Source organism: Chelonoidis abingdonii, chromosome 4 (genome assembly GCF_003597395.2).
Source record: "Chelonoidis abingdonii isolate Lonesome George chromosome 4, CheloAbing_2.0, whole genome shotgun sequence".
Lineage (NCBI taxonomy): Eukaryota > Metazoa > Chordata > Testudines > Testudinidae > Chelonoidis > Chelonoidis abingdonii.
The window spans coordinates 69,016,428-69,040,613 of NC_133772.1; the positions used below are offsets into that span (position 1 = coordinate 69,016,428).

At 42.0% G+C, this 24,186-nt stretch overlaps 1 protein-coding gene across 3 annotated transcripts in view; it reads right to left on the reverse strand.

The window, feature by feature from the left end:
• The window catches only part of SHANK2 (SH3 and multiple ankyrin repeat domains 2), a 673,265-nt gene that overhangs the window by 532,916 nt on the left and 116,163 nt on the right, over positions 1-24,186 (reverse strand). For all 3 annotated transcript variants that reach the window (XM_075065249.1, XM_075065248.1, XM_075065253.1), the window contains exons 5-9: positions 8,597-8,800; positions 5,094-5,165; positions 4,023-4,131; positions 3,579-3,730; positions 2,274-2,441 (exon numbers count right to left, since the gene is read on the reverse strand). In XM_075065249.1, coding sequence (XP_074921350.1) covers positions 2,274-2,441; positions 3,579-3,730; positions 4,023-4,131; positions 5,094-5,165; positions 8,597-8,800 — 705 coding nt within the window. The remainder of the gene's footprint in view (positions 1-2,273; positions 2,442-3,578; positions 3,731-4,022; positions 4,132-5,093; positions 5,166-8,596; positions 8,801-24,186) is intronic.

Genomic DNA, 24,186 nt, shown 5'->3' on the forward strand with positions numbered 1-24,186 from the left:
TGCCTAGGGAGGTTGTGGAATCTCCATCTCTGGAGATATTTAAGAGTAGGTTAGATAAATGTCTATCAGGGATGGTCTAGATAGTATTTGGTCCTGCCATGAAGGCAGGGGACTAGACTCAATTACCTCTCGAGGTCCCTTCCAGCTCTAGAATCTACGAATCTATGAATAGCTGACCAATTCATTTTAGCAGTAACCAAGAAACGAATCCATACAGAAGACAGACTGAGAAAATAATTACACTGAACATGGGAAACTGCTGAAATTTTCAAATATACTAGGGTACTGAGCTGCTTCTGATGCATATCCGAAGAGGCTTCTACAGTATCTCAGATACATTTCCGTAGGAATCTTACTGCCTTTTTTTTTTTAAACTTTAATTCTCCCCAAAACATTATCCCCAGGCCACTGGTAATTCTGCAGCTAAACCTTCCAAGGGTCCAAACTGACAAGGTGATGAGCACCATCAGATCCAATTAATGTCAGTGAGAGGTAAATATGCTCAAGAACTCAGAGAATCAGGTACCAAGTGTGAAATTCAGCCCTGTGTAGAGGTTCATCAAAAGGCCTATGTACCATTTACAGCACTGCATCCAAGTTCCAGAGCATACCAAGGAAAGAACTTTTTTCTGTAGTGTTTGCATGTGCACACACACATGCACCCACACACACAGAGCTTCCTTCATTTCTTGTCTCACAACTTTAGCTCTACAAAATGACCCAATATCTGATGCCATACCACAATCTGTGTGCAGCAACCCTTCCAATCCTTTTGCCTACAGCAGCGGTTCTCAAACTGTGGGTCAGGACCACACAGTGGATCACGACCCCATCTTAATGGGGTCATCGGAGCTGATGTTAGACTTCCTGGGGCCCAGGGCCAGGGCCCAAGACTGAGGGCTTCAGCCCTGGGTGGCAGGGCTCAGGTTAAAGGCCCCTCCACTGGGGGCTGACGCCCTTGGTCTTGGGCTTCAGCCCCCAACCCAGGGTGAAGGAGGGGTTGGGAAGGCTCAGTCTTTGGTCCCCACTCTTAGGGTCGTGTAGTAATTCTTGTTGTCAGAAAAGGGCGATGGTGCAATGAAATTTGAGAGCCCCTAGCCTAGAGAAACATTAGCAATGCTGGATGTTATCAGTTTTATGCTGATTTCCTGTAAGCTACATACCTCTTTCCCTTAATACAGTGACTGCACCTAGAATGCCAGAGCCCACTGCTTTACTTCTTGTACATTAAGCACACTGCTGCTAAATCCCTTATTTGAAGGTCTTAGAGGAAATTCAGGCTTATTAGGAGAACATATAGGAGAAGAGGCCTACGAAAAAACAAGTCTCAACCAAAAAGCACCTTACCAAATTATATGGATTTCTATGAAGAAAGAGATCCATAGGCTTCTGGAATACAGACACAGGATGCCTATCATTTCCCAAAGAAAGACTCCTGCTTGTTGTTGCAAAGCTGAACAAGCTATACCTGAAAAATAATCATGGTACACTATTGTCTAGCTCAAGAGATCACCAGAACCCTAGGGCATACTGAGACTAAACAAGGCCCTAAATCATTCTCTTATGTGGACCAGGTGGCAGCAAATGTATTTGCCTACCAAATATTGAACACTACTTGAGCAGAGCAGTCAGAGAGACCCAGTTATGGAGAAAGGGGAAATGTCACTTGAAACTTTTTATCTAGAAGAGAGGAAGCAAACCTCAAATTCTGAACTGGTTAGGGCAAACCAGTGAGAAACATCCTTCCATACAGCACACTAAAGGATTCCAGAGTCAGGTAGGACTTGAGTCCACATATTTGTTATATTACCACCAATGACTAAGGTCAAGATATTTCTGGTATAAAGGAACAAGCAGCATTACCAAGAAAATGGAAAGTGGCATCTTAAAAAGAAAGATCCAGCAATATTTTTGCAGTGGGGCATTTGTAACAGAATACTACAATGCAGACTTCCAAGAGTCCGCTAGAGGAATGTGCAATACCAGCCAGCTGGAGCAGTAATTTGTGCAACTATGTCCATAGAAACTGTGAGGCTTGACTGCTGCAAAACTCTAACAGACTGGATATTCACTTCACTAACAGCAAATTCCATGGTGCTAAACAAAACAAAAGAAAAAGAAAGCCCTGCATACATAAATTAAATATGTTCCAATAAAAAGATTTTACAGAGTCTCACATAATATGCAAAATCCTGGGAAAGCAATCTGTTGAGCAGGCATATTTCCTGACCTCACAGTAAATATAAAATCTAATGAAGAGTAATTGTTCATACCTGATGAATCTCTTGCCATCCATTTTCATCTTTGCAGCTGACTGTAGCATGTTCATGAAGTAAAAGTTCACAACAATAAGGGTCTCCTCCCACTACAGCGGTGTGATATAGTGGTGTCAATCCACAGCTGTCCTTGTAGTTAGGAGATGCTCCAAGCTCTAAAAGGGTCTACAAGTAATTATAAATGGTGAACATGTCTGAGCAAATAACTGAAGGACTCGGTGTATATTTAAAGTCCTTTCCAAAGTATTGTTTAGTAGGAGGCATTTTTTGTTACTGTTTATACAAGCTGGCTGAATGGGCTGCAGTACAGACAGCCTCAAAAGAGCTATGGCACAGTGCCAAAGGTCCATGGTAATTCAGGCAGTTGGTGCACTATGTGAAGTCCTAGCTTTGGTAGTCAGGGAATCTGCAGGCGCTCCAGCAACAGAATGAGTAGCAAAGACTGCCCACTATCCATCCTGTTATTGAGTTGAAAAATTGGGTGTTTTAATAAAATTGTGGCTTTTGGCCACTCTTCAATTGCAGTGCGCCTTACCAAAAATGTTGTGTAATCTGAAATCCTGTCCAGAAGGAAATAATGGAATTTCATAAACACAAGATTTAATCTAGAATGTCAAAATAATCAACAATACCAGTTAAAGCAGGAAGAAAAAACAAAGGGGCCAGTATTAAAAAGATAAAATGTATAATCCATGCAATTGGCATTCACTTTCAAAGACAGATAAACAGCAATAACACTACTCCCACTTCCTGCAGACAGATCTTACACCACTTATCAGTGCACAAGGTTAAGGCCATGCCTAAACTACCACTTTGGTCAGCAAAATTTATATCACTCGGGGTGAAAAAATCACACCCTTCAGCAACACAAGTTTCACCAGCATAAGTGGTAGTGTGCACAGAGCTATGTCAGCAGGAGAGCTTCTCCTGCCAACAAAGCTACCACCACTCATTGAGCGTGGTTAAATTATATTGACCGGAAAGCTCTCTCCCATCGGCATAGAGCAGTTACACAAGAGATCTTACAGCGGCCCGACTGCATTGGTACAGCTGTGCCACTGTAAGGTCTCTAGTGTAAACATAAAGTCTGTTTCACCAACACTTCTGAAACATAAGCTTCTGAAAATGAAAGGGCCCTTTATTGAATGCAAATCCTGAAAGTGAAAAGCCTAGGGATAAATACTTAAGCAAGCACAAATTAAAAGATCCATTAAGGACAATATGATAATTAACTCCAAAACATTTTCCTTTATATATTGTTCTGTATAAAATAATGTATAATTTGGCTGTGAAAGAATTTACCTTGAGGGTTACTTGGTTCTTGGCTTTAGCTGCTTTGTGCAGAGCTGTCATTCCATCTTTGGCTCTGAAATCTAAATGTGCCCCTCCATTTTTCAGAGCTTTGATTACTTCTATGGTATTATCATGCTGAGCTGCCAAAGTTAGAGGAGTTTCTAAAGACAAAAAGAATATAATGTGTGGGAAAAAGACATGCAACTTTAACCAAAAAAAATATTCACTAATATTTCAAAAATATTTTGTTAGCTTTTAAGTATAAAACATATAAACACTGCCCTAAGAATATCATAAACTATTAACTAACCCCCTTCACATATTGTAACTATGTGTTTTGCTAAGACCGGGACTTTAAAGGGCAATAGATTCACTGGGTAGAATTTAGCTTTGTTTATACAGTAAAACCAGGATGTGTACCACTTTATGCTGTTGATTTCATTAATCTCTTACCTCCACTCTCTAGGTCATGGTAGTTAGGGTCCAGTCCTCGATCCAACATCTTTGTGATTTTTTCCACTGAGAGATGGTGAACATGATCCATAAATTTTCTCAAATTAGCCTGAAACAAAAAGTGATGACTGAAAAGTCCACAGATCATATGAAGAATATTGCAGTTACGACTGAGATCTTCAGCTGGTATAATCATCATAGCTCCATTGACCTTAATAGAACAGTGCCAATTTATACTAGTTGAGGATCTGGCCCTAAAATTGTACTCAATCAGAGCATAGATGCTATGGAATGCAATGGTCAAAATTAAAAACAAGAATATGCTGCTTACAACATTCAGGAAAAAAATTACTAGAAGTCCTATTCATAAAGAAATCAGACTGATAAGATGGAGATCATAATTAATCCAACCTGTAAGGGCCTCCAAATATATGTATGTCAGTATTTATAAAATTGGTGATATATTGAAAACTTGCTGGATTATATAAAATTCATATAAAATTACTTGTAAATTTATGGCAAACTCAAACATATGAAATATACTGTAAGAAAAATTCTCAAATTGTTGTCACTAGACCACTCACTGTCCATGGACACTTACTGGTGGTCTGCAGACTGCTTAGCTGGTCACCTGAAGCAGCTCTCCCCCTAATTTTCCAGGTGCTAAAATACATACTTTTCTAAATATTACTTTTCCACTTAAGCAATTGCCTTAGTTGTCGCAAGGATGCTTCACGTTGTCCAGTCAGTTGTGGGAGGGGAGACATTCATGAGACAACTTCTGTTTAGATGTGGTCTACATGCAGAAGTCTGAGAAGCCCTGGTGTATTGTATATAAAATCCAAGTCCAGAAGGCTTTACTCATATAAGCAGTTTCTTGACTTCAGTCAGACTATTCACATGAACAGAGATCTGCAAAATCAATGCTAAAACTATCCAGGCTGCACTCTGTATGTATTTTTTAGACTGTCATTAGAATCAAAGGATTCTAATCAGAGGGTTATTGTGCATGTGACGTTAGTACTTTCAGAAAATGGATGCTCTCCCTTATCACCAGCAAATTGGACATACCTTCGTATGAAGCTTGGCCAGCAGTTTTTCATCAAGATTTAATTGCTTATACACTCTCTTCTTGTACCGAAACTGATAGGGAAACAAATAGATTAAGTCAAAATTTCATATTTTATTTAATAGTGAAAAAGATCGGAAATTATCAGAATGTGATATCTGTTAACAGTAATGTAGATTTGGGCAAACTTTAAAAAAAAGGGCTTGGGACGACAGTTTAAATAAACAAATAAATAAATAAACTCCAAGATGTTAGAATGCTTGGAAGAGTACTATTGAAATTCTTTCTACAATCCTTATAAGCCAAATTCGTACCTGGTATAAGCATAGAGAAGTCAATGAACTTACATGAGGAATGAGTCTGGCCCCTTGAATCTACACTAATGAACTGAAAACACCATGTGAAAAGCTTTCCCTAAAGACATTTCAGCACTTTCACTTCCAGAACAGACAGAAAAAGGAATTGCAGAGGCATGTGAAAATTTAAAACATGCGTTTAAAAAAACAAAATAAAACAGCAGAATGTTTCTGAATCTCAGAAATAGGACCCATTCCTGAAAATCCTTACTCATGGGAGTAGTTCTGTGGATGTTAATGGCACATCTGCTGTGAATAAGGATTACTCGTGTGCATAAAGGTTACGGGACTGGCTTTGGTTCAGCTGAGGCCAGTTATTATTTTATTCTGACTAGTTAGCCTATTGCTAGAGCAGACAGAGAAGCTGAAAATTCATGGGGTCACCATTACACCATGATATATATTTACCACTCATCTAGCAAACCACAATTTACAGTTCATTAGAATGCTAAATGGCTCTTCTGTGATTAAGTGGCTTTCATGTAAAAATGTATTTTTAAACACTGATTTCACCCCCAACTCTCTTCTCACAAGATTAGATGGTGGAATTTATGACACCTCCCTGTAAAGGGACACTGTGAAACTGCAGTCAGGAGTGCTGGGGACATTGTGCTCCTTGCTCATTGTGATGCATAATCTACTACCTCCTAATGAATGAAGTACACTGTTTGCTCTGGTCTGCTAGCCCCACCCTGTATACCAGCGCAGGAGGATTGAGCCATGACCCAGGCAGGGTGTGCCCTAGAACAATAAGCTTTTGTATCACTGTGCAATGTTGGGGAAGCTTCTTGTGTGTCACTACACAAGGTTCCTTCACTATCTGGCCCATAAACTTTCTTGATTATGTCTGAAGTTCAAAGCCCCCTCTCTCCTTTTTTAAATATTAGCTTTTTGTGGTATTTCTGTCTCTTTGTGTTCATTAAGATTCTACTGTAACTACTGTTCATGCTCTCAACATGCTACAATTTTCTCTGAACTGGTAATTACACGTTGTGAACAGAGACAAAAATAGATCTTTGTTTACTAGGTAGAATTCAAAGAGTGCTATGTATTTTTTGAATAGGGTCCGAATATCCGCTTTTCAGGCAGAACACTTTTATCCTTCACATGCCATGTACTTGAATTCTGCAGAGAAAAAGGACCCTTTCCCCATTTATTGCACATAGACGAATTCTGCTGACAAGTCCTGTACAGTTAAAATAGTACTGTGACAAGTGCACTGGGGAAAACAGTAGACTGAAATATAGTGATTATTCCTTTGTTCAGGGTTGTAGCAGAAGAATCAGTGACTGACCCTCAGAATTCAGCTGGGAGAGTAAGTAGGGCACTCACTTCCATTAGTTTTACACCAATAAGAATATAAGAACGGCCTTACTGGGTCAGACCAAAGGTCCATCTAGCCCAGTATCTGTCTACTGACAGTGGACAATGCCAGGTGCCCCAGAGGGAATGAACCTAACAGGTAATGATCAAGTGATCTCTTTCCTGCCATCCATCTCCATCCTCTGACAAACAGAGGCTAGGGACACCATTCCTTACCCATCCTGGCTAATAGCCATTTATGGACTTCACCACCATGAATTTATCCAGTTCTCTTTTAAACACTGTTATAGTCCTAGCCTTCACAACCTCCTCAGGTAAGGAGCTCCACAAGTTGACTGCGCGCTGCGTGAAGTACTTCTTTTTATTTGGAATGTAAATCTACTGATGTCAGACCTGCAAATTCCACTCATTTTTCCTGTCTACTATAGTTTTTTGGCCTTTCCTCCAGAGAAAATTGAGCAATTAGTGATTCAATGTAGGAAGCATTACATATAAAATCAGAGAGTAATTTATGTGAGTTAGGGAATAGCCTTAATACAAAAACATTTCAAGACACAGTAATCTCCTGTTTCCCTAATTTTACTCAAAATTTAGATTACTCATACTAAGGGCTTGTCTAAGCAGTGGGGTAATGCACACTACTTGTAAGGGTGATTCCTAAAACACACGGATGTGTAGTGCCATAACTGGTCCATGTAGAGCCTGCTAGTGTCCACTACAGATTCCCTAGGGCAGTGATTTCCAAATGGTGGGTTCCACTCTGGGAGTAGTGACCTGGTGCTCTCAGGTTTGTCCCATATGCCAGGTTGCAATACCACACCTGGAAGCCACGCCAGCACCACAGGAAGGAGCTAGGTACGTGCAGCTGGGTAAGTGCAGTCACTTCAGGGTTAGTGTAGGGCGCCCTCCCTCTCCAATCCCACTCCAAGCCCCCATCCCCGGGTTCTCCCTTCCACATTAGGCCCATGATTCTCTAGAACCTTCCAGTAAGCCTCTGGGACCCATCATATAGAAAATATTGCACTAGGGAACTTTTAATGTGAACCAGCAGGGTCTACATGGACCAATTAATGTGGATTCTGGATTTCACATGGCCCTTACTATATGGTGTGCTACACAGTCATTTTTTCAACTAAAAATCCCAGTGTATCAATAATGAGCAAAATAGGTCAGGCAATGGATTACTTGTTCTTTCATCTGGGAGAAACCATCAGCCCTTCCAGTTCTCTCACTTGACAGAGAGTGACAGGATTTATACAGTCTCTTTTCCCAGCATGTCTTGCTTTAGCTCAATACTACACCTGGCTGTCCAGGAATGATATTTCCCAGCAGCCCATCATTGCTAAGGGGAAAGAAATGCTCCAGCATGCCCTACAACTGGAACTGCAGTTTGGTCCTTAAAGCATAGTTTAGCACCTTAGATTTCTCCACCAAAACATAAAGTGTTACCCTGAAATGTCTTTCTGTCCATCCGTGATCATGACTCCTGTTCTACTGGTATGTCTCCTGAGGAAAATTCTGGAACAGAGTAGTGCTGGCCCCACAAGTTTCTAGCATTAAAGGGCTGGTACATCCCACCACAAAAAGTCATTGAGCCTGATCTGGTTAACCTTTATGTGAATAATGCATAAAATAACCCCACTGAAACAAACAGCATTACTTGTGTGAGCAAGGCTTCAAGATCAGCCCTTTGATCACTACTTCCTAACGCAATTCACATCCATTTATAAACCTCAAATAAGACTTAATATATATACATATCAGACCATACATAAAAATGTTTCAGATAGTAAAGCTTTAAAATTATTACAGTTGTATTAAAATACCTCTAAGGAGGGAACACCTTTATTCACTGGTTGTGGATATTCCCTAAGGAGTCGTTCCTCATCCAAAAATTTCCCATCTCTCCCGTTGCTGGCAGGCTGAAACAGTCCATAATTCAGGACATCTTTCAAACTCTGATTCAAAGTGCATAAAATTCGTTGTTTTGCTACCCAAACTGAAGCTTCAGGATTAAATCTAATGCATTTCTGTAAAGCCAAACAAAATAACATGTTACAAAACTTATGAGAGATTTATAAAGATCATTCTAAAGTAACAAAAAGCCATATAAGTAATATTGCGAGAGCCTGCAAAGAGTGCACAAAAATTAAATACAAACACAAGATAATAGACACTTGCATATAAAGCAGAAAATTTTGCTCAGCCACAAGGCAAAATATTCCACAATACTTGGTATCTTTCATTTTCATGTTCACAATACCTTACCCAATTTTTTCTAAACAAAGAGGAAGAGAAGAAAGCATATAATTTGAGCTCAAAATGAATGAGATCGGCTATAACAAATTAAACAAATAATCTGGTATTTGTCTGCATTTCCCTGCACAAGAAGCTGAAAATCTACATTTAATTAAATTCTAAGACAAAGAACTGCATTAACAAGGAGATTAGATTTCAGACATCTGTTCCTTAACAACATCAAACACAGAGGTGCTATAAAAACACAGGGCATCCTGAGTTCTCTCTCAGACTTTAGAAATCATATTTTCTTTCATAGATCATGTGTGAGTATGCTGAATCTCTTGGTACAACCCAGGGAAGGCAGGCTAATGAGACTTCAAGCACCCTTTTTTTATTTTGATTTGGTTTGGTGACCCTTGTAGCCTTCAGCATAATTTAGGTTTAAATTACAGCAGCTTGTCCTCAGCTGCCTTTATGTGGCAGCAGTGATATGTACAGTGGGCCCATCCTCTTGCCTTGATATGCCTCCCTCCTCCTACACTGGGACTTGCAAAGAGCATGGCATAGGGCTGCCGTCAGTCTCTCTCCTGGTCAGTTAAAGACTGTTCTGGTTCCCTTATGTTTCCCCAGCAGCATACAGGGGCTGTTCTGGAGGCCCAGGGAAGTACCCCCACCCCCAATAATAGTTCAAATACAAGAAAAAAATCAAAATGCACATAGCAGCCTTAACTGTGACCACAACAATATGAACTCAGCTTTTCACTACATGTCATTAAATTTCTCTTTAGGTCATTTCTGAAGATCTCTATGTTCTTAACAATTATATTCTTCAACGCACATTTCTATATGTAAATAATAAGAACGGATCAGTACAGAAAAATACAACTTGACACCTTACAGAAAAGGGAAATTACATTTTTTAATCTGATGTATCAACTTAATTTACAGCTTTAAATAGTTCTCATCTTTGCAGCATCTGTAGGTTACATATTTTGTAAATTCTCTGGATATAAATCATTCATGTAAAAAACTGATCACTGTGGATTTATTAATGATAAACATGTCAATACTTGACAAGATACCATGCAGTTCTGAAAGTGTGCACCACTGATTTCATATATTTAACCAAATCATTCAAATGGCTAAATCAAGTGCAAAATTCACCAGTTTATGGGTTTATGTGGCAATGCTTTTTTTTTCTAAATCAGTTTCTCCATTTGGGGGAAATACTCCTATCAGTGAAAAACATTCTTGGATCCTGACAGGCATGAAGGACTTTCAATTCTCCATTAATTTCACTGGGCATTGCAGGTGCTCCGCTGGTCATCAGCATATCTCAAGATTTTGCCCTATAGAAATAGGAGTTACTAGCAGTGTCTGACCCTGTATATTATTTGTGTGGCAAGCTGACCTGCTCACAAACCGCTATTTAGGGGATTGCAATCATTGTTTGGCTCTGATTCTGCCAATTATTCCTCAAATTAAAAGATCAGTTGACACTGATAATTAGGTATCCTCTATTCATCCTTGTTGCCTGGCAAGAAACATTATAGCTAAGCTGCCATGACAGCATCACACAATCACCCATTTGCTGAAGGAATATGGTAGGCTTATGAATACTAACTTAAATCCAACTCTACTATGCTTTTTTTTTTCACACATGGATCATTGGGAATCACATCTCAGTTTGTTTCTCTTTGCAACTGGTACAAACTGCAGTTTTTTGAGATGTGCTTCAAATACTTTCCTGGGCTACTGTTAGGATACATAAGGAAATTATAAGGGTAAGGGAATGTGGGGGGGCAAGGAGAAAGAATGTTGTGCTCAGGAGAATAGTGGGAAGGGAGGAGGAGAAGAAGGGACGTAGTTACTGGGCTAAATATACTGTTGTCCCTTTTTGGGGTCTCTCTGAGTGCAGCCACCACAGGTGTCAGGGCTCAGGCCTTTACCTCTAGTAGAGTGGAATTCTACATTTTGCTCATTCTCAGCTCAGGACCTGGGTTACAGCCCCCTGGTACCAACCACGACTAATTCAGCAGGTCCATCTGGAACTGAACCCTGCAAGGGTTTCTCCTTTGGAGTCTGTGACAGCATACATTTACTGTGATACAGTAACAGCCTCTCCAAAACAAAGCATGATTTATTTTGACTAGTGGCATACAGTGCTTAAAGAAGTAAATTTAAAACAGAAGACTGCATCCATATTCCCTTACCTAAATGCTTATTTCCCATTTCTGAGTTGGGAGGAACACCCCACACTGTTTACAGCCTTCTCCCTCTGTCTCTCTGACACATTCTGATCTGCCTTTCTCAGCTCATCCACAAAAAAACATCCTTTTCTAGGGTCTTTTAGGGTTTACATCCTCTTTTGATCTACGGCTTATCCTAGATGGAGCTAGCTAGCTGAATTCTCCCACTGACTGATAGCCCAGTCACTGTTATCTTAACTCCTTTGAAGCTACTTATGTGAGGGTGAGTCCTCTCTGTCATTGTGTCACCCTTCTTTCTAGGTTCTGTAACAACCTCCTTATAGGCTCCTTTGATTTAGCTCTGTACACTCAGTCAGGCAGCATATAAAATTCAACAGGGAAACTGAGTCACACATAATATTCATAAAAGATATTACAGACATTTTCCTAGATTGTCACAGGGGTCCTGGAAGGCAGACTCCAGGAGACAGGCTTGCGCTCTCTCTAATCTTTCTGTTGGTGACTTCCTCCTCTCCGACCATCAACTTATTTCTTTCAGCATCATTCGTCAGCTCCCCCGCTCCAACCCTGTCACTCAGCTCCAGTCCATCAGCTCTGATGGCTTCTCCCTGCTCCCAGCCCTCTTCTCTCTGCCCTCTCTTCCCTTTCTTTCATCAATATGATTGTTGATTCTCTCCATGCTTGACTTTTTTGTCTCTCTGTCCCATTTCAAGGTCTCTGCTATCATCCCCTAGACCTGGCTCCTCCTCCAATATCCACTTCCTCAGCTCCTGCTCTCACACGGCAGAGCATCTCTGGAGGAAATTTCGTGACCAGTCCAAATTCCTCCACTACAAATTCACTCTTTCCACGTTCTGTTCTACCATTTTCCTTGCTGAACAACTCTTACTTCTCCTACTTCTCCCACAGAAACCCATATCTGCAATTCCAGTCACCTATATGCCATTTCTGACTCTCACTTCTCAACCCTCCTCCCCTCCTGACTCCACTGCTCTCTCTGCACAGGATCTCACAGATTTCTTCCAAGAGAAAATTGACAAAGTACATCTCCCTTCCCTCTTGGCTTGCCTTCCCTTCCTCCTCTCCTCCTCCCCTCCCTTTCATATTACTCTGTCCTCCTTCTTCACTGGTCACAAACACAGAAATTTATCAGCTTCTCTGTCTAACCCCTTCACTTGCCCTGGTAACCCCATCCCATTCCTTGCACCTGGCCACATCCGCTCAGTTATTCTTCTCCTTAACCTCTCACTCTTCTCTGACTTTCCCCCCTCACAATACAAGCATGCTTTTGTCTCTTCCTTCTTAAAAAAAACCCCATACTATTATTTACCCTACTTGCCTCTCCAACTACTGCCCTCATCTCTCTTCTCCCTCTCATCTCTCAAATCATTGAACATTTTATTTCTAATTGGTGTCTGGAGTTCTTTTTCTCCCATTCCATCCTAGACCCTCTCCAGTCAAGCTTCTGTCCCTTGCTCCCCACTGAATCCACTCTTGCCAAAGTCTCCAAAGACCCCTTCCTAGCCAGAGCTCAGAACCACTACTCCATCGTCACCCTCTTTGACCTGTCAACCACCTTCACTGCCACTGACCATGCTCTTCTTCATGAAATCTTTGTTCTCCGTAGACTTTTGTAACTCCGTCCTCTCCTGGTTCTCATCTGACCTCTCTAATCACTCCTTCAGCATGTCCTTTGGAAGATCCTCCTTATCCCCTCTCCAGCCTTCTGTGGGGGTTCCGCAGGACTCTGTCTTTGGTTCCTTTCTCTTTTCCCTCTACACTTAATCTCTGCATGATCTCATCTGTAAACACATATTCAACTACCATCTCTATGCTGCTCATCAGCCTGCCTAGTCCACTGCTTCAACCATATCGGTCCCTCCACTAGCTCCTTCTTCTCTAATCCTATCAAACTTAAGCTTCTTGTCTTCATTTTCAAGGTACTTCATGGCCTATCCTCCTCTATAATTTCTCAGTCAGTATCAAAATATCAGCTCTGGCCACCAATCAGCCTCTGGTGTCAGCCTCTATTGGCCAGTTGTTAAATTTTCAAATGAGTACTTCTGTGCTTTCTCCAATGCTACCCTTCATGCTTGGGAACATCTACAAAGCTATCTCATTATCCTCCTTCAAACTTTCCTTTGCTATGATGCCTACAAAAAACTTGACAATGGTTAAGCTAATGGTGTGCTGAGACCACTGCCTATCATGCTGACCAATATTGTCTCCTTGCTTCCTTGTACTCCCTTATCTGTCTGTATCCATTGCTGTTTCATCTTATACTTCGGATTGTAAGCTCTTTGGGGACAGGATCATCTTTTTGTCCTCTGTTTGTACAGCACTGACACAGTGGGGTCCTGGTCTGTGACTGGGTGTCCTATGCACTATGGTAAATACAAATAATAAATAATACCAAGAAGATGACTAAGACAAAGTGAAGGAAGAAAATGGAGACAAGTGGGTGCCGGGTGAGATGATAAAAGGCAAGGAGGGGAAAGTGGGGTAAGTTGAAGGCGAAGGAGGCAGGACTGATGGAAAGGAAGATCGGGAAGGCAGAAAATATCATCTCCCACAATATACAGGTTGGGCAAGGGTAAGTGGATCCCCCATCTGAGCAGCCAGTGGGGAGACACATTTATCCATGTGCATTTAAGGTTGAATTTTCAACCCAAAATGATCACATATAATTGGAGGGAAGTTGAATTTCCCCCAAACACAGACTGTGACATTGGTAGATCTGCCTGCTCTTGCCACGGCTGTAGACATCAGCTGAGCACTGAAATTCATTTTTGGAAACCAGTGCAGCTCACCTACATGTTAGTATTGTTCAAGACAGATGTTAGACTTGTAAAGACGCATTTAGTCTCTATGAGGTGACTGCAAGTTGCTCTATGTATTAATCTTACATGTAATGTCTGTATCCCATGCTATAAGGTAACATGTAAGCTTTGCTTTATAACTATACAAATGCCTGCTCTAAATTTGTAACCCAGGCAGGAAGAATGGTTCTCACGCTCATCAAGAAAGACTATCAAAAGTAAGTGGGCCATTGTGAAACATCACAATATGAAGACTAAGGGTATGTCTACACTGTCAAGTTTCTGTGCCACAAATTATACCACTTTTATTAAAATGCTGGAATTAAACTGCTGTTGCAGGTCCACACTGTGCTCCTTGTGAAACTGGAGCTCATCCACATAGGCAGCTCTTGCAACGGCTAAGACAGCAGTGCATTGTGGTAGCTATCCCACTGTGCAACTGGCCACAGGGTGCTTTGGGAAAGGTTTGCAATGCCTCATGGGGCAGACACAGCGTCATGTGATGCAGGTTTCCCAATCCCGTTGTTCAATGGGCATCTTACTACATTGCCGGCGGCTTTTCAACTGAAGTGCGGGGGAGAAAGGGAGGACAAAAGGGTATGTGACAGGGAGTGTGTGGGGTGAGAGAGACCGTGTGTTTTGGGGGACAGAGAGTGTGTCAGCAGGCTGTCTTGTCAGTTCAGACAGTGGCAGGAAGCAACTAGTCCTGAGGCAGGGGGAAGAGGAAACCCTGACATAAGCCCCTGCCTCCCTCCCTGGGCTCTCTCTCTCTCTCTCTCACACACACACACACACACACACCCCTACCAGCCTCTATGTTCAACAACATGAGCATTCCACATTAATGGTTTGCTCTGTGTCCCACAGCACCCAAAGGCTGTCAGAAACAGTGCTTTGAAAGGGGAGGGGCACAAGTCTCCAGGGCAGCTGAGTTCAAAACAATGAGCAGAGCAGTCACTTGAAGCATTATGGAACAGCTCCGGAGGCCAATTGCAGCACAGAAAGCAATCAAGTGTGTAAACTGGCAATAGAGCACTGGAGCCTCTGTGCAAATAGCCTTACAACTCTCGTTGAGGTAGGGTTTTTTTGCAGAGCTGGAACTGAGCTGTTTCTGTGCAGAAAGTGGCTTGGCAGCGTGTACACATCTGCAGTTTAAGCACAAAAAGCTGCTTTACTGCGCAGAAACTTGCCAGTGTAGACAAGCCCTGGATTAACGGCCCTCTCACACCATGAAGGTGCTACATACAAGGAAGCTCATCCCATGAGCCTGAATTCTGGAAGAAGGAAATAAAGATAGCTGACATGAAAATTCTTTATCTCTGCTGTATGGTCTCTCACACGGCTGGAACTAGGAAACAAAAGTACATATCTCTAGGGCATTCAGTGCTCACAGATTACTACAACTCTGTCACCCTTTGGAGCTATATACTGTAACTTATTTGTGTATATATGTTGCCAGTTTTAACCTGTAAATAACTCTCTTGTTTCTTTTTCCTAGTTAATAAATCCTTAGTTAATAATCCTTAGCTGATGGCTATAAGCATGGTCTTCATTGTGAGATTTGAGGTACAAATTGAAATGGGGTAAATGACTGGTCTCTTGGGACTAGAAAGAACCTGAAACTTTTTTGATAATTTGTGTATGTCAACCACTATCACTAAGTCTAGCTTGCATGGGTGGCAAGGTAGACTGGAGCGCTCAAGAGGACAGTCTGTGACTCCACGGTAAGACAGTTATAGTGCTTCAGAAGTTCACATTTGTATACTGGGTTGGTGAAATCTAATTATAGAATGTAGAACCAGTTTGGGGAGTCTGCCCTGATTTTTGATAGTTTCCTCTGAGGTTGGCACTCACGGTCACAAGCCACTGCAGACAGTATGACATGGACCAAGAAAAGAGTGATATATTCATCATAATTTTTAAGTCAATATCAAGATTATAGTTTTTGGAGGGGAGTGTCTCAGCATTTTGAATGATTGGGACTTGTAATACTGAGACTGAACAATGCCAACTTTGGGTCTACAAAGCAGATCCACATGTAACTCTTATTCCATGAACATAGCTAGTTCATGTCTATGAAGGGCTTTGGTGGTATTGATCTGTTTTTTAGTGTCACCTATTTACTAGCAACTGGATCTGATATAAGCAACTAGTGCTTCCAGTTCTCAATGAGGTTGTGAATACAACCAGCACCACTCTGAATCTAAGAACAATTCCAGGATGGCATATGGCTTACACAAAAAAAAAAAAAGAAAAGAAAAGAAAAGAAAAAAAAAAGTAAAAAAAAAAAGTGTGTGATTACTCAACACTTCAAATGTCCTACAATGCTCATTCCCCAAGGTCCCTGAGGCCTTAGAATGTGCCCATGGCATTCCTGCTAGAACATGCATGCTTCAACTAAGATTTTTGATAGTTCTACTGTCATAAACAGATAAGAAAAGTTAATAGCACCGAAGTACTTTATATCTCTTTGACTGTAAAGGGTTAACAAGTTCAGTAAGCCTGGCTGTCACCTGACCAGATGACCAGTCAGGAGACAGGATACTTTCAAATCTTGAGGGAGGGAAGTTTCTGTGTGTGCTGTTAGTTTTTGGTTGTTGATCACTCTGGGGGCTTAGAGGGACCAGACGTGCAACCAGGTTTCTCTCCAATCTCCCTGATACAGGCTCTTATAAGTTCAAAATAGTGAGTACTAGATAGATAAAGTGAGTTAGGCTTATGTTTGTTTTCTTTATTTGCAAATGTGCTTTCTGAAGGAGTTTTATTGGCATTTGCTAGAAGGATTTCACATTTGTATTTTGCTGAAAGGATTTTAATTTGTATTTGAATACTTGCTGAGGAGTATCCAGTGCCTATAGCTAAAAACCCTGACCTATTCCATTTAAATTTACAAAGATAATTTTCCTGATTTTCTCTCCTTAATTAAAAGTTCTTGTTAAGAACCTGATTGTTTTTTTATTCTGTGAGACCCAGGGACTGTCTGATCCACCAGGAATTGGTAGGAGAAAGGAGGGAAGGGGAGAGAGAGGCTAATTTCTCTCTGGCCAGATTACTGCTCTCTCTAGGGAGAGTCTGGAGAGGAGAGGGAAAAGGAGGGGAAGGTGCATTTTCCTCTCTGTTTGTGATTCAAGGATTTGAATTCAGAGAATCTTCCAGGAACCCAGGAGGGAAGCCTGGAGAGACAGCAATGGTTGGGGAAAGGGTTTTCTTCCTGTGTTGAAGATCCAGAAGCGTACGTCTTGGTCCCCGGGCAAGGTTTTGGGGGGACCAGAGTGTACCAGGCACTGGAATTCCTGGTTGGTGACAGCGCTACAGGTTCTAAGCTGGTAATTAGCTTAGAGAAATTCATGCTGGTACCCCATCTATTGAACGCTAAGGTTCAGAGTGGGGAATTGTACCATGACATCTACATTCAAATGGATCCATGTTGGCAGACAGATGCACCTAGAAGGTAGAGTAAAACAGGAAATAATTATAAATAGAAGCAGTGGTTAAAATTCTATGGGGACAGCAAACTGAGTGCGTCTTATAAAATGCAGTCTAACACAGAGATCCTAAGCTGAAGTTTCGGGTTATATGAGACCTGCATAAAGCAATTGCAGACCCAAATTTCTCTAAACCTAAACAGAGGGATGTCTCAGGAGCAGGAAAACTCTCATTCCACCAAAGGCAACTCACTTCAACTCCTCACAGGTGTTAACGGAATTCACTGTTCGAGTTGAATCGTTCTCCTCAACAAGCCAGGCAAAGTTTCTTGGATTCAGGGCTGCCCAGAGGATTCAGGAGTCTGGGGTATTCGGTGGCGGGGGGCCCCTGCTGCCGAATTGCCGCAGAAGAGTTTTCTGGGGCCCCCGGAGCGAATGAAGGACCCCACTCCAGTGGTCCCGAAAAACTCTCATGGGGGCCCCTGTGGGGCCCAGGGCCTGGGGAAAATTCCCCACTTCCCTCCCTCTGGGCGGCCCTGCTTAGATTGGATGAGAACAAGAAACACCAGACAGTTTATGTTATGGAACCTTTCACCTTTTCTTTCGCTTCACTTCCAGGGGAGTGTGTGTTGGCAGAAGGGCCAGCAGGATGAATGCAAAAGACTGCAAACAGCTCTTTGAGCACTGCCAGTTTCTGTTCCCTTATCTTCCACAAAATTGTTCTGCTACCTCACTCAGCTCCCACCCCACTTCCCACTCAATATTGCTTTGCTTCAGGAAATGGCAGGGACAATACGTTGTGAGAGCAGATTTTCATTTTCGGTGAATACTTTGTACTGGAGCAGAGAACTTTGCGCTTTAGGTAAGCACTTTACAGTGTTTTTCACACTTCAGTGCAGGGCACACATGAAAGGCAAAGAGTGGATTTATTCTTTAAAATATAACACCTTATAGGATATATCATTATTCCCACAGAAATCTGTACCCATGCCATAGGAAACTGGTGTTATTTCACTGCTTGAACACTGGCATACTAAATTATAAAATGATTAAACTAAAAACATAAGAACATATGAACAACCATATTGGGTCAGACCATGTTCCATCTAGCTCAGTATCTTGTCTTCCAAAAGTGGCCAATGCCAGGTGCTTCAGAGGGAGTGAACAGAACAGGCAAGCAAGTGATCCTTCCCCTGTCATCCATTCCCAGCTTCTGGTAAACAGAAGCTAGGGACAATCAGATCATGGTGTTGCATCCTTGATCATCCTGGCTAATAGCCATTGATGGACCTATCTTCCATGAACTAATCAATGCTATGAAAAACTCAAGCTGTGTGGAAAAAATTGACTATACACCAGTTCAAGCTTCCTGCTTTTATTTATTGTTGTCTCTCTCATCTGGGGTCTTGATCTGACATCTTAAGAGGGTGTTTCATACATCTGGGTTTTGAAAGTGTAACAGTTGTTTGTACAGAGGGTTTTTGTTCATGGCATTATTATAGAACAAAAAGCATTTGATTTTATATACTCAATCACTTGCTTAGTGGTAGTATCTTCTAGTAAGCCTATCTCAGGGAAGTGAGAATAGTATAGTCTGGGACAAATGCATATTTTTTTCCCCAGGCAACAAAAAGAAATTTTTCTTGAGCCACCAACATGAGCTCTTTCACTTGACTTGGCCTGTATTATTGCCATATATGAAAAGCCTTAACAACTTCTTCAATGCCTGTTCATTTGGTCGATGGAGGTGGATTACCTATGCTAATGGTAGAATCCCTCCTGTCAGTGTAGGTAGCGTCTACACTGTAGCATTTTAAGCATAGACGTTCCATTAGGTTGCATCTAAACTATAGTACTGTATTGGTATAACTACGTCACATGGGGATGTGAAAAATCCACACTTCCAAATGATGTAGTTATACTGACTTAACCCCCCATGTAGACAATGCTATGTCGATGGGCGAGCTTCTCCACCTCTTGGGAAGGAGGATTAAATACACCGAAGCTCTCCTCTCTGCATAGAAGCATCTTCACTTATGTGTTTCAGCAGTGCAGCTGTGGCAATGCAGTGTTTTAAGTGCAGACCTACCCTTAGTCCAGCTCTACTTGCTAAGATAAAAACATTTGATTTAATAGAAAGAATGGCATTGGAGAAGTAATATCCACCTTCTCAACAATGACTCATACAGTAAATTATGTAGAAATCGTGGCTGGAAAAGAGTGGGGGAGACTGCACTGGGAATATTATTTTAATTCATGTTCCAGCTATAAATAATTAAACTAATGTCTAAAAGAGGATTCCACATGATTTTTGTGAATGACCAAACATCTCCTGTTGAAAGGAAGAGAGAGTACTACGCTCCTCATGTCACTCCTAGGTGCTACTGCAATACAAATAATAAATAACGATAACCATGCAAATATAAACCTCCGCCACACTGCACAACTCTCAGGTCACACTGGCAAAAGGTTTTAGCCTGATTAGGGGAAGCTGTACATTAAAAAAAGAGATACAGGAAAAGATTCAGGGAACATGATGTTTTACAAAGAGGAATGGCAGGGTTGGTCCTGCAGCCGGTTTTGTTCAATATCTTCATTAATGATCTGGAGGATGGTGTGGACTGCAACCTCAGAAAGTCTGCAGATGACACTAAACTGGGAGGAGTGGTAGATATGCTGGAGGGTAGGGATAGCATACAGAGGTACCTAGACAAATTAGAGGATTAGGCCAAAAGAAATTTGATGAGGTTCAACAAGTCCTGCACTTCAACAAGTTCAACAAGTCTTGCACTTAGGATGGAAGAATCCCATGCACTGCTACAGACTAGGGACCGAATGGCTAGGCAGCAGTTCTGCAGAAAAGGACCTAGGGTACTAGTGACAAGAAGGCTGGATATGAAGTCAAACAGTGTGCCCTTGTTGCAAGAAAGTAATGGCATTTTGGGCTGATATAGTAGGAGCATGTCATTCTGCCTCTTCACACATTGGTGAGGCCTCATCTGGAGCACTGTGTCCAGTTTTGGCCCCACCTTACAAGTCAAGGATGTGGAAAATTGAAGAGAGTCCAGTGGAGGGCACAAAAGTGTTAGGGGATGGAGCTGACTTATGAGGAGAGGCTGAAAGACTGCGATTGTTTAGTCTACAGAAAGAAGAATGAGGAGGGATTTGATATGCTTTCAACTACCTGAGAGGGTTACAAAGAGGATAGATCTAGACTGTTCGCAGTGTACCAGATGACAGAACAAGGATAATGGTTTCAAGTTCAGCAGGAGAGGTTTAGGTTGGATATTAGGAAACTTTGTGCACTAGAAGGGTGATGAAGCACTGGAATGGATTAGCTAGGGAGTGGTGGAATTCCTTCCTTAGAGTTTTAAGGTCAGGCTTGATGAAATCTGCTGCTGATTGAGTTGGGGATGGTCTGCTTTGAGCAGGGGGTTGGATTAGATGCCCTCCTGAGGTCTCTTCCACCCTGTATTCTATGATTCTATGATCAGATGTTGGGAAAACAAGTTACTTTACTATTCCAGAACCTTGTGCCAGGACTGCCCCTTTCTAATTGTTATAATTGGACCGTGAGGCCCATCCCTTCTGCCTCTTCCCCAATGCCCATCCCTGCTCTGCCTCATTCTCGAGGCCCCACTCCTTCTACATCTTTCCTCCAAGTCTCTGCCTGCTCCCCTTTTCCCCCAAGACACTGCATCTTCATGGTTCTTCGTCTCTTCCTATGTGCTCACTGGATCGTTTTACCCCTCCCTCCCTACCTAGGCTCCCTCTGCTCTGGGAGCATGGGATATGCTGCAGCCTGACAAAGAGCCTGGCTGCGGGTTGGAGACAGCCTGCTCAAGCAGGTGCTGGCACGAGTAAAGATCTAAATCTTCTCTCGCCCTGCATATCCAGATTTTGTATGGTCAGTACATTTGACTGGATCTGTAGGTCTTCTTTTCAACAAGATTTTTGGTTGAAAATCGGGCACTCATGTCCTCTCTATGAAAGCTCTGGAGAGTATTATAGATACTAACGCCTCTCACATAGGACACATTGTATCAGACTGCTCTTAACTTACGCTCAAATAGTAGACTTAATATTGCTTAAAGTTCTTTTACATCACAGATTTTCAAACTCTATTCTCCGTAAATAAAGCCAGTTTTCCATGTGTAAGCAAAGTCAGAATGAGCGCTACCCTGACATCTGGTGGTGAATTGTAGGGAGTGTGGAAAGATTTCAAGTGTGGAAAGATTTCATTGGCATCCACCCCCACTTACAAAGCCCCAGCAGACTGGGAGGTCTTTTACACCTCTAGATCCCAATTTCTTTGTTATTGGGCAGGAGGAAAAAAAGTTTTCACCCTGATTGTGTGAATGGGAGCTGTGGGACGCTTCTGTGACAGAGATGACTAACCAGTTGAGTGTGTACATGCTAAACATGGGTCCAAACCCTATGAGTGAGAGAGGTTGGGGACTGGTGTGTGTACTATGGTATGGGCCTCTTTGAGGCCTGTACACTATTGCACATCCTCCTCTCTCAATGTTAAAGAGTAGAGCTATTTTGATTCCTTAGGAGTCCATCTAGAGACTGCTGAGCTGATCATGTTTGGCCAATGGTGCACCAGCACCAGGGTCCCCTATACTAAGAGCTGAAATCACTGAAAGAGCTGAGCTGAGATCACTGAGTGCGGTGTTAACCTGTGGGGGCCTGGAAGACCTATTGCTAAGTGCGGCAGAGCGGAAGCAGTTTGCAAGCATTTGGAGCAGCCCATGGACCAGTGAGTGGAGTGAAGTGGTTTCACGGACAGCTGGAGGAGCGGCACGCTCGGTTGTGGTGGAGGGTTGTGGTGAAGGCTGCAGCAGAACTCCACGGAAAGGCGGAGCAGTTGGCCCTGGCCCACGTAAGGTGCCCCTTAACATCCTGTGTGGACTCCCCCACCCCCATGTCCACCCAGGCTGGCGGGGTAAAACTCTGCAGATAAACTCTTGAATTCTGGGGTGGCACTGACCAGAGACTTTTGGGTCATTGGACTTTGGGGTAACTGGACTTAAGATCCTAAGGGGGAAAGGACATTGCCAAATGTACTTGGAGGTGGGTTTTGTTTACGGTTTGTGTTATAATCCTGTTTGTGGTGTTTCTCCAATGGGATGCCGCATTGTTTCCTTCCTTTATTAAAAGGATTTTGCTCCACTCAGACTCCGTGCTTACGAGAGGGAAAGTATTGCCTCCTCGAGGTGCCCAGGAAGGTGTGGTATGTAAGTGTCCCAGGTCACTGGGTGGGGGCTCGAGCCGGTTATGCATTGTGTTATTAAAACGGAACCCCTGGATACTGAACCCTGCCCTTGTTGCTGCCAACTCAGAGGGGCAGAAGGGTTACACATGTAAGGAATTTCCTAGGTTCCACTGTGATTGTGTTTAACAATGTGGAGCTGCTTCCTATTTGAAATAGTTTCCAATTAACTTTTCCCTTTTCTAAAATGGTTTTCACGACTCTGTTCATTAAGAAGCCTCTTTCTAATCTGCAATAACCACTTCCTTCCACAAGGGCTCACCCCAGAACAAATCCTGCTCGCCTTTTTTTTTTTTTTGGTAAAGCCATGGCTACTGAAATTTGAAACCTGACATACTCACAAAAACTCAGACACAGTCCTCAATAGAGATGAATCTTTGCATGTTTTGAACTCTATTTATCCATCCATTATTTAACCAAAACATATCCCTTTGAAAACTATATAGTGAGAGTGCACCGTAGAAAAAAGACCTTAACACCAAGCTTTTTTTAAAAAAGTGGGGGGACCTAATGTTAGGTTCCTAAGTACATAGTTAGGCATCTAAATATATGGGCTGATTTTTCAAAAGCACAACACGCACAGTGAAATTAGTTCTCAACACTTCTGAAAACTAGGTCACTCGTTTAGATGCCTTAATATGGATTTACGAGCCCAACTTTAGGCAGATTTAGGCCTACATCTACTCATGTTTACTTAAACAAGAATGTACTGTGCATGCAAACACAGCTAGTTAAGTGCCACTTGTGGATTCAATGAACTTGTGACTTTTGTAAGTACTGCAGTTTGAGTAATTTGGATTTTATTTAATTATTCACTGTTCTCCTAAAATACAAAGGAAATTAAATGTAAAAATGAGTGTGAGAGCAACTTTAAAGACACACTGTTAAAATCACAAATTGTCAGAAAACACAAAAGAAAAGAGTCTCATAAAATATTAATTTGACCACACTGTATATGTATACTATTGTTTAGTCACCACTCTATGGTGGCATTCTCAGAAATGCTCCAGTTCCACGTGCAGGGTCAGGTAGGCAGGCAGAGCTTCAGAGTCTCAATGCGTGGATGATACGATGGTGTAGAGAGGATGGGTTTACGTTCATTAGGAACTGGGAAAACTTTTGGGATGGGGGGAGCCTATATAGGAGAGATGGGCTCCACCTAAACCAAAGTGGAACCAGACTGCTGGCACTAAACTCAATCTGTGACAGTTCCTCACATTTGTCACCTAACAAAAGCCTTTAGGTTTGGGAATTTCCACTCCACATCCTCAGCCTTGAAGACTGAAGCAAAGGAATCACTTTAGTTTCTCCGCAATGGACTTAATCATCTTTAAGCACTCCTTTTGTAATCTCGATCGGTCAAGGGCCACTGGTTGTTTAGCAGGCTTCTGCTCTGATGTAACCTTAAAAAACCTTTTGTTAATTCCTTTTGGAGTTTTTGCTAGC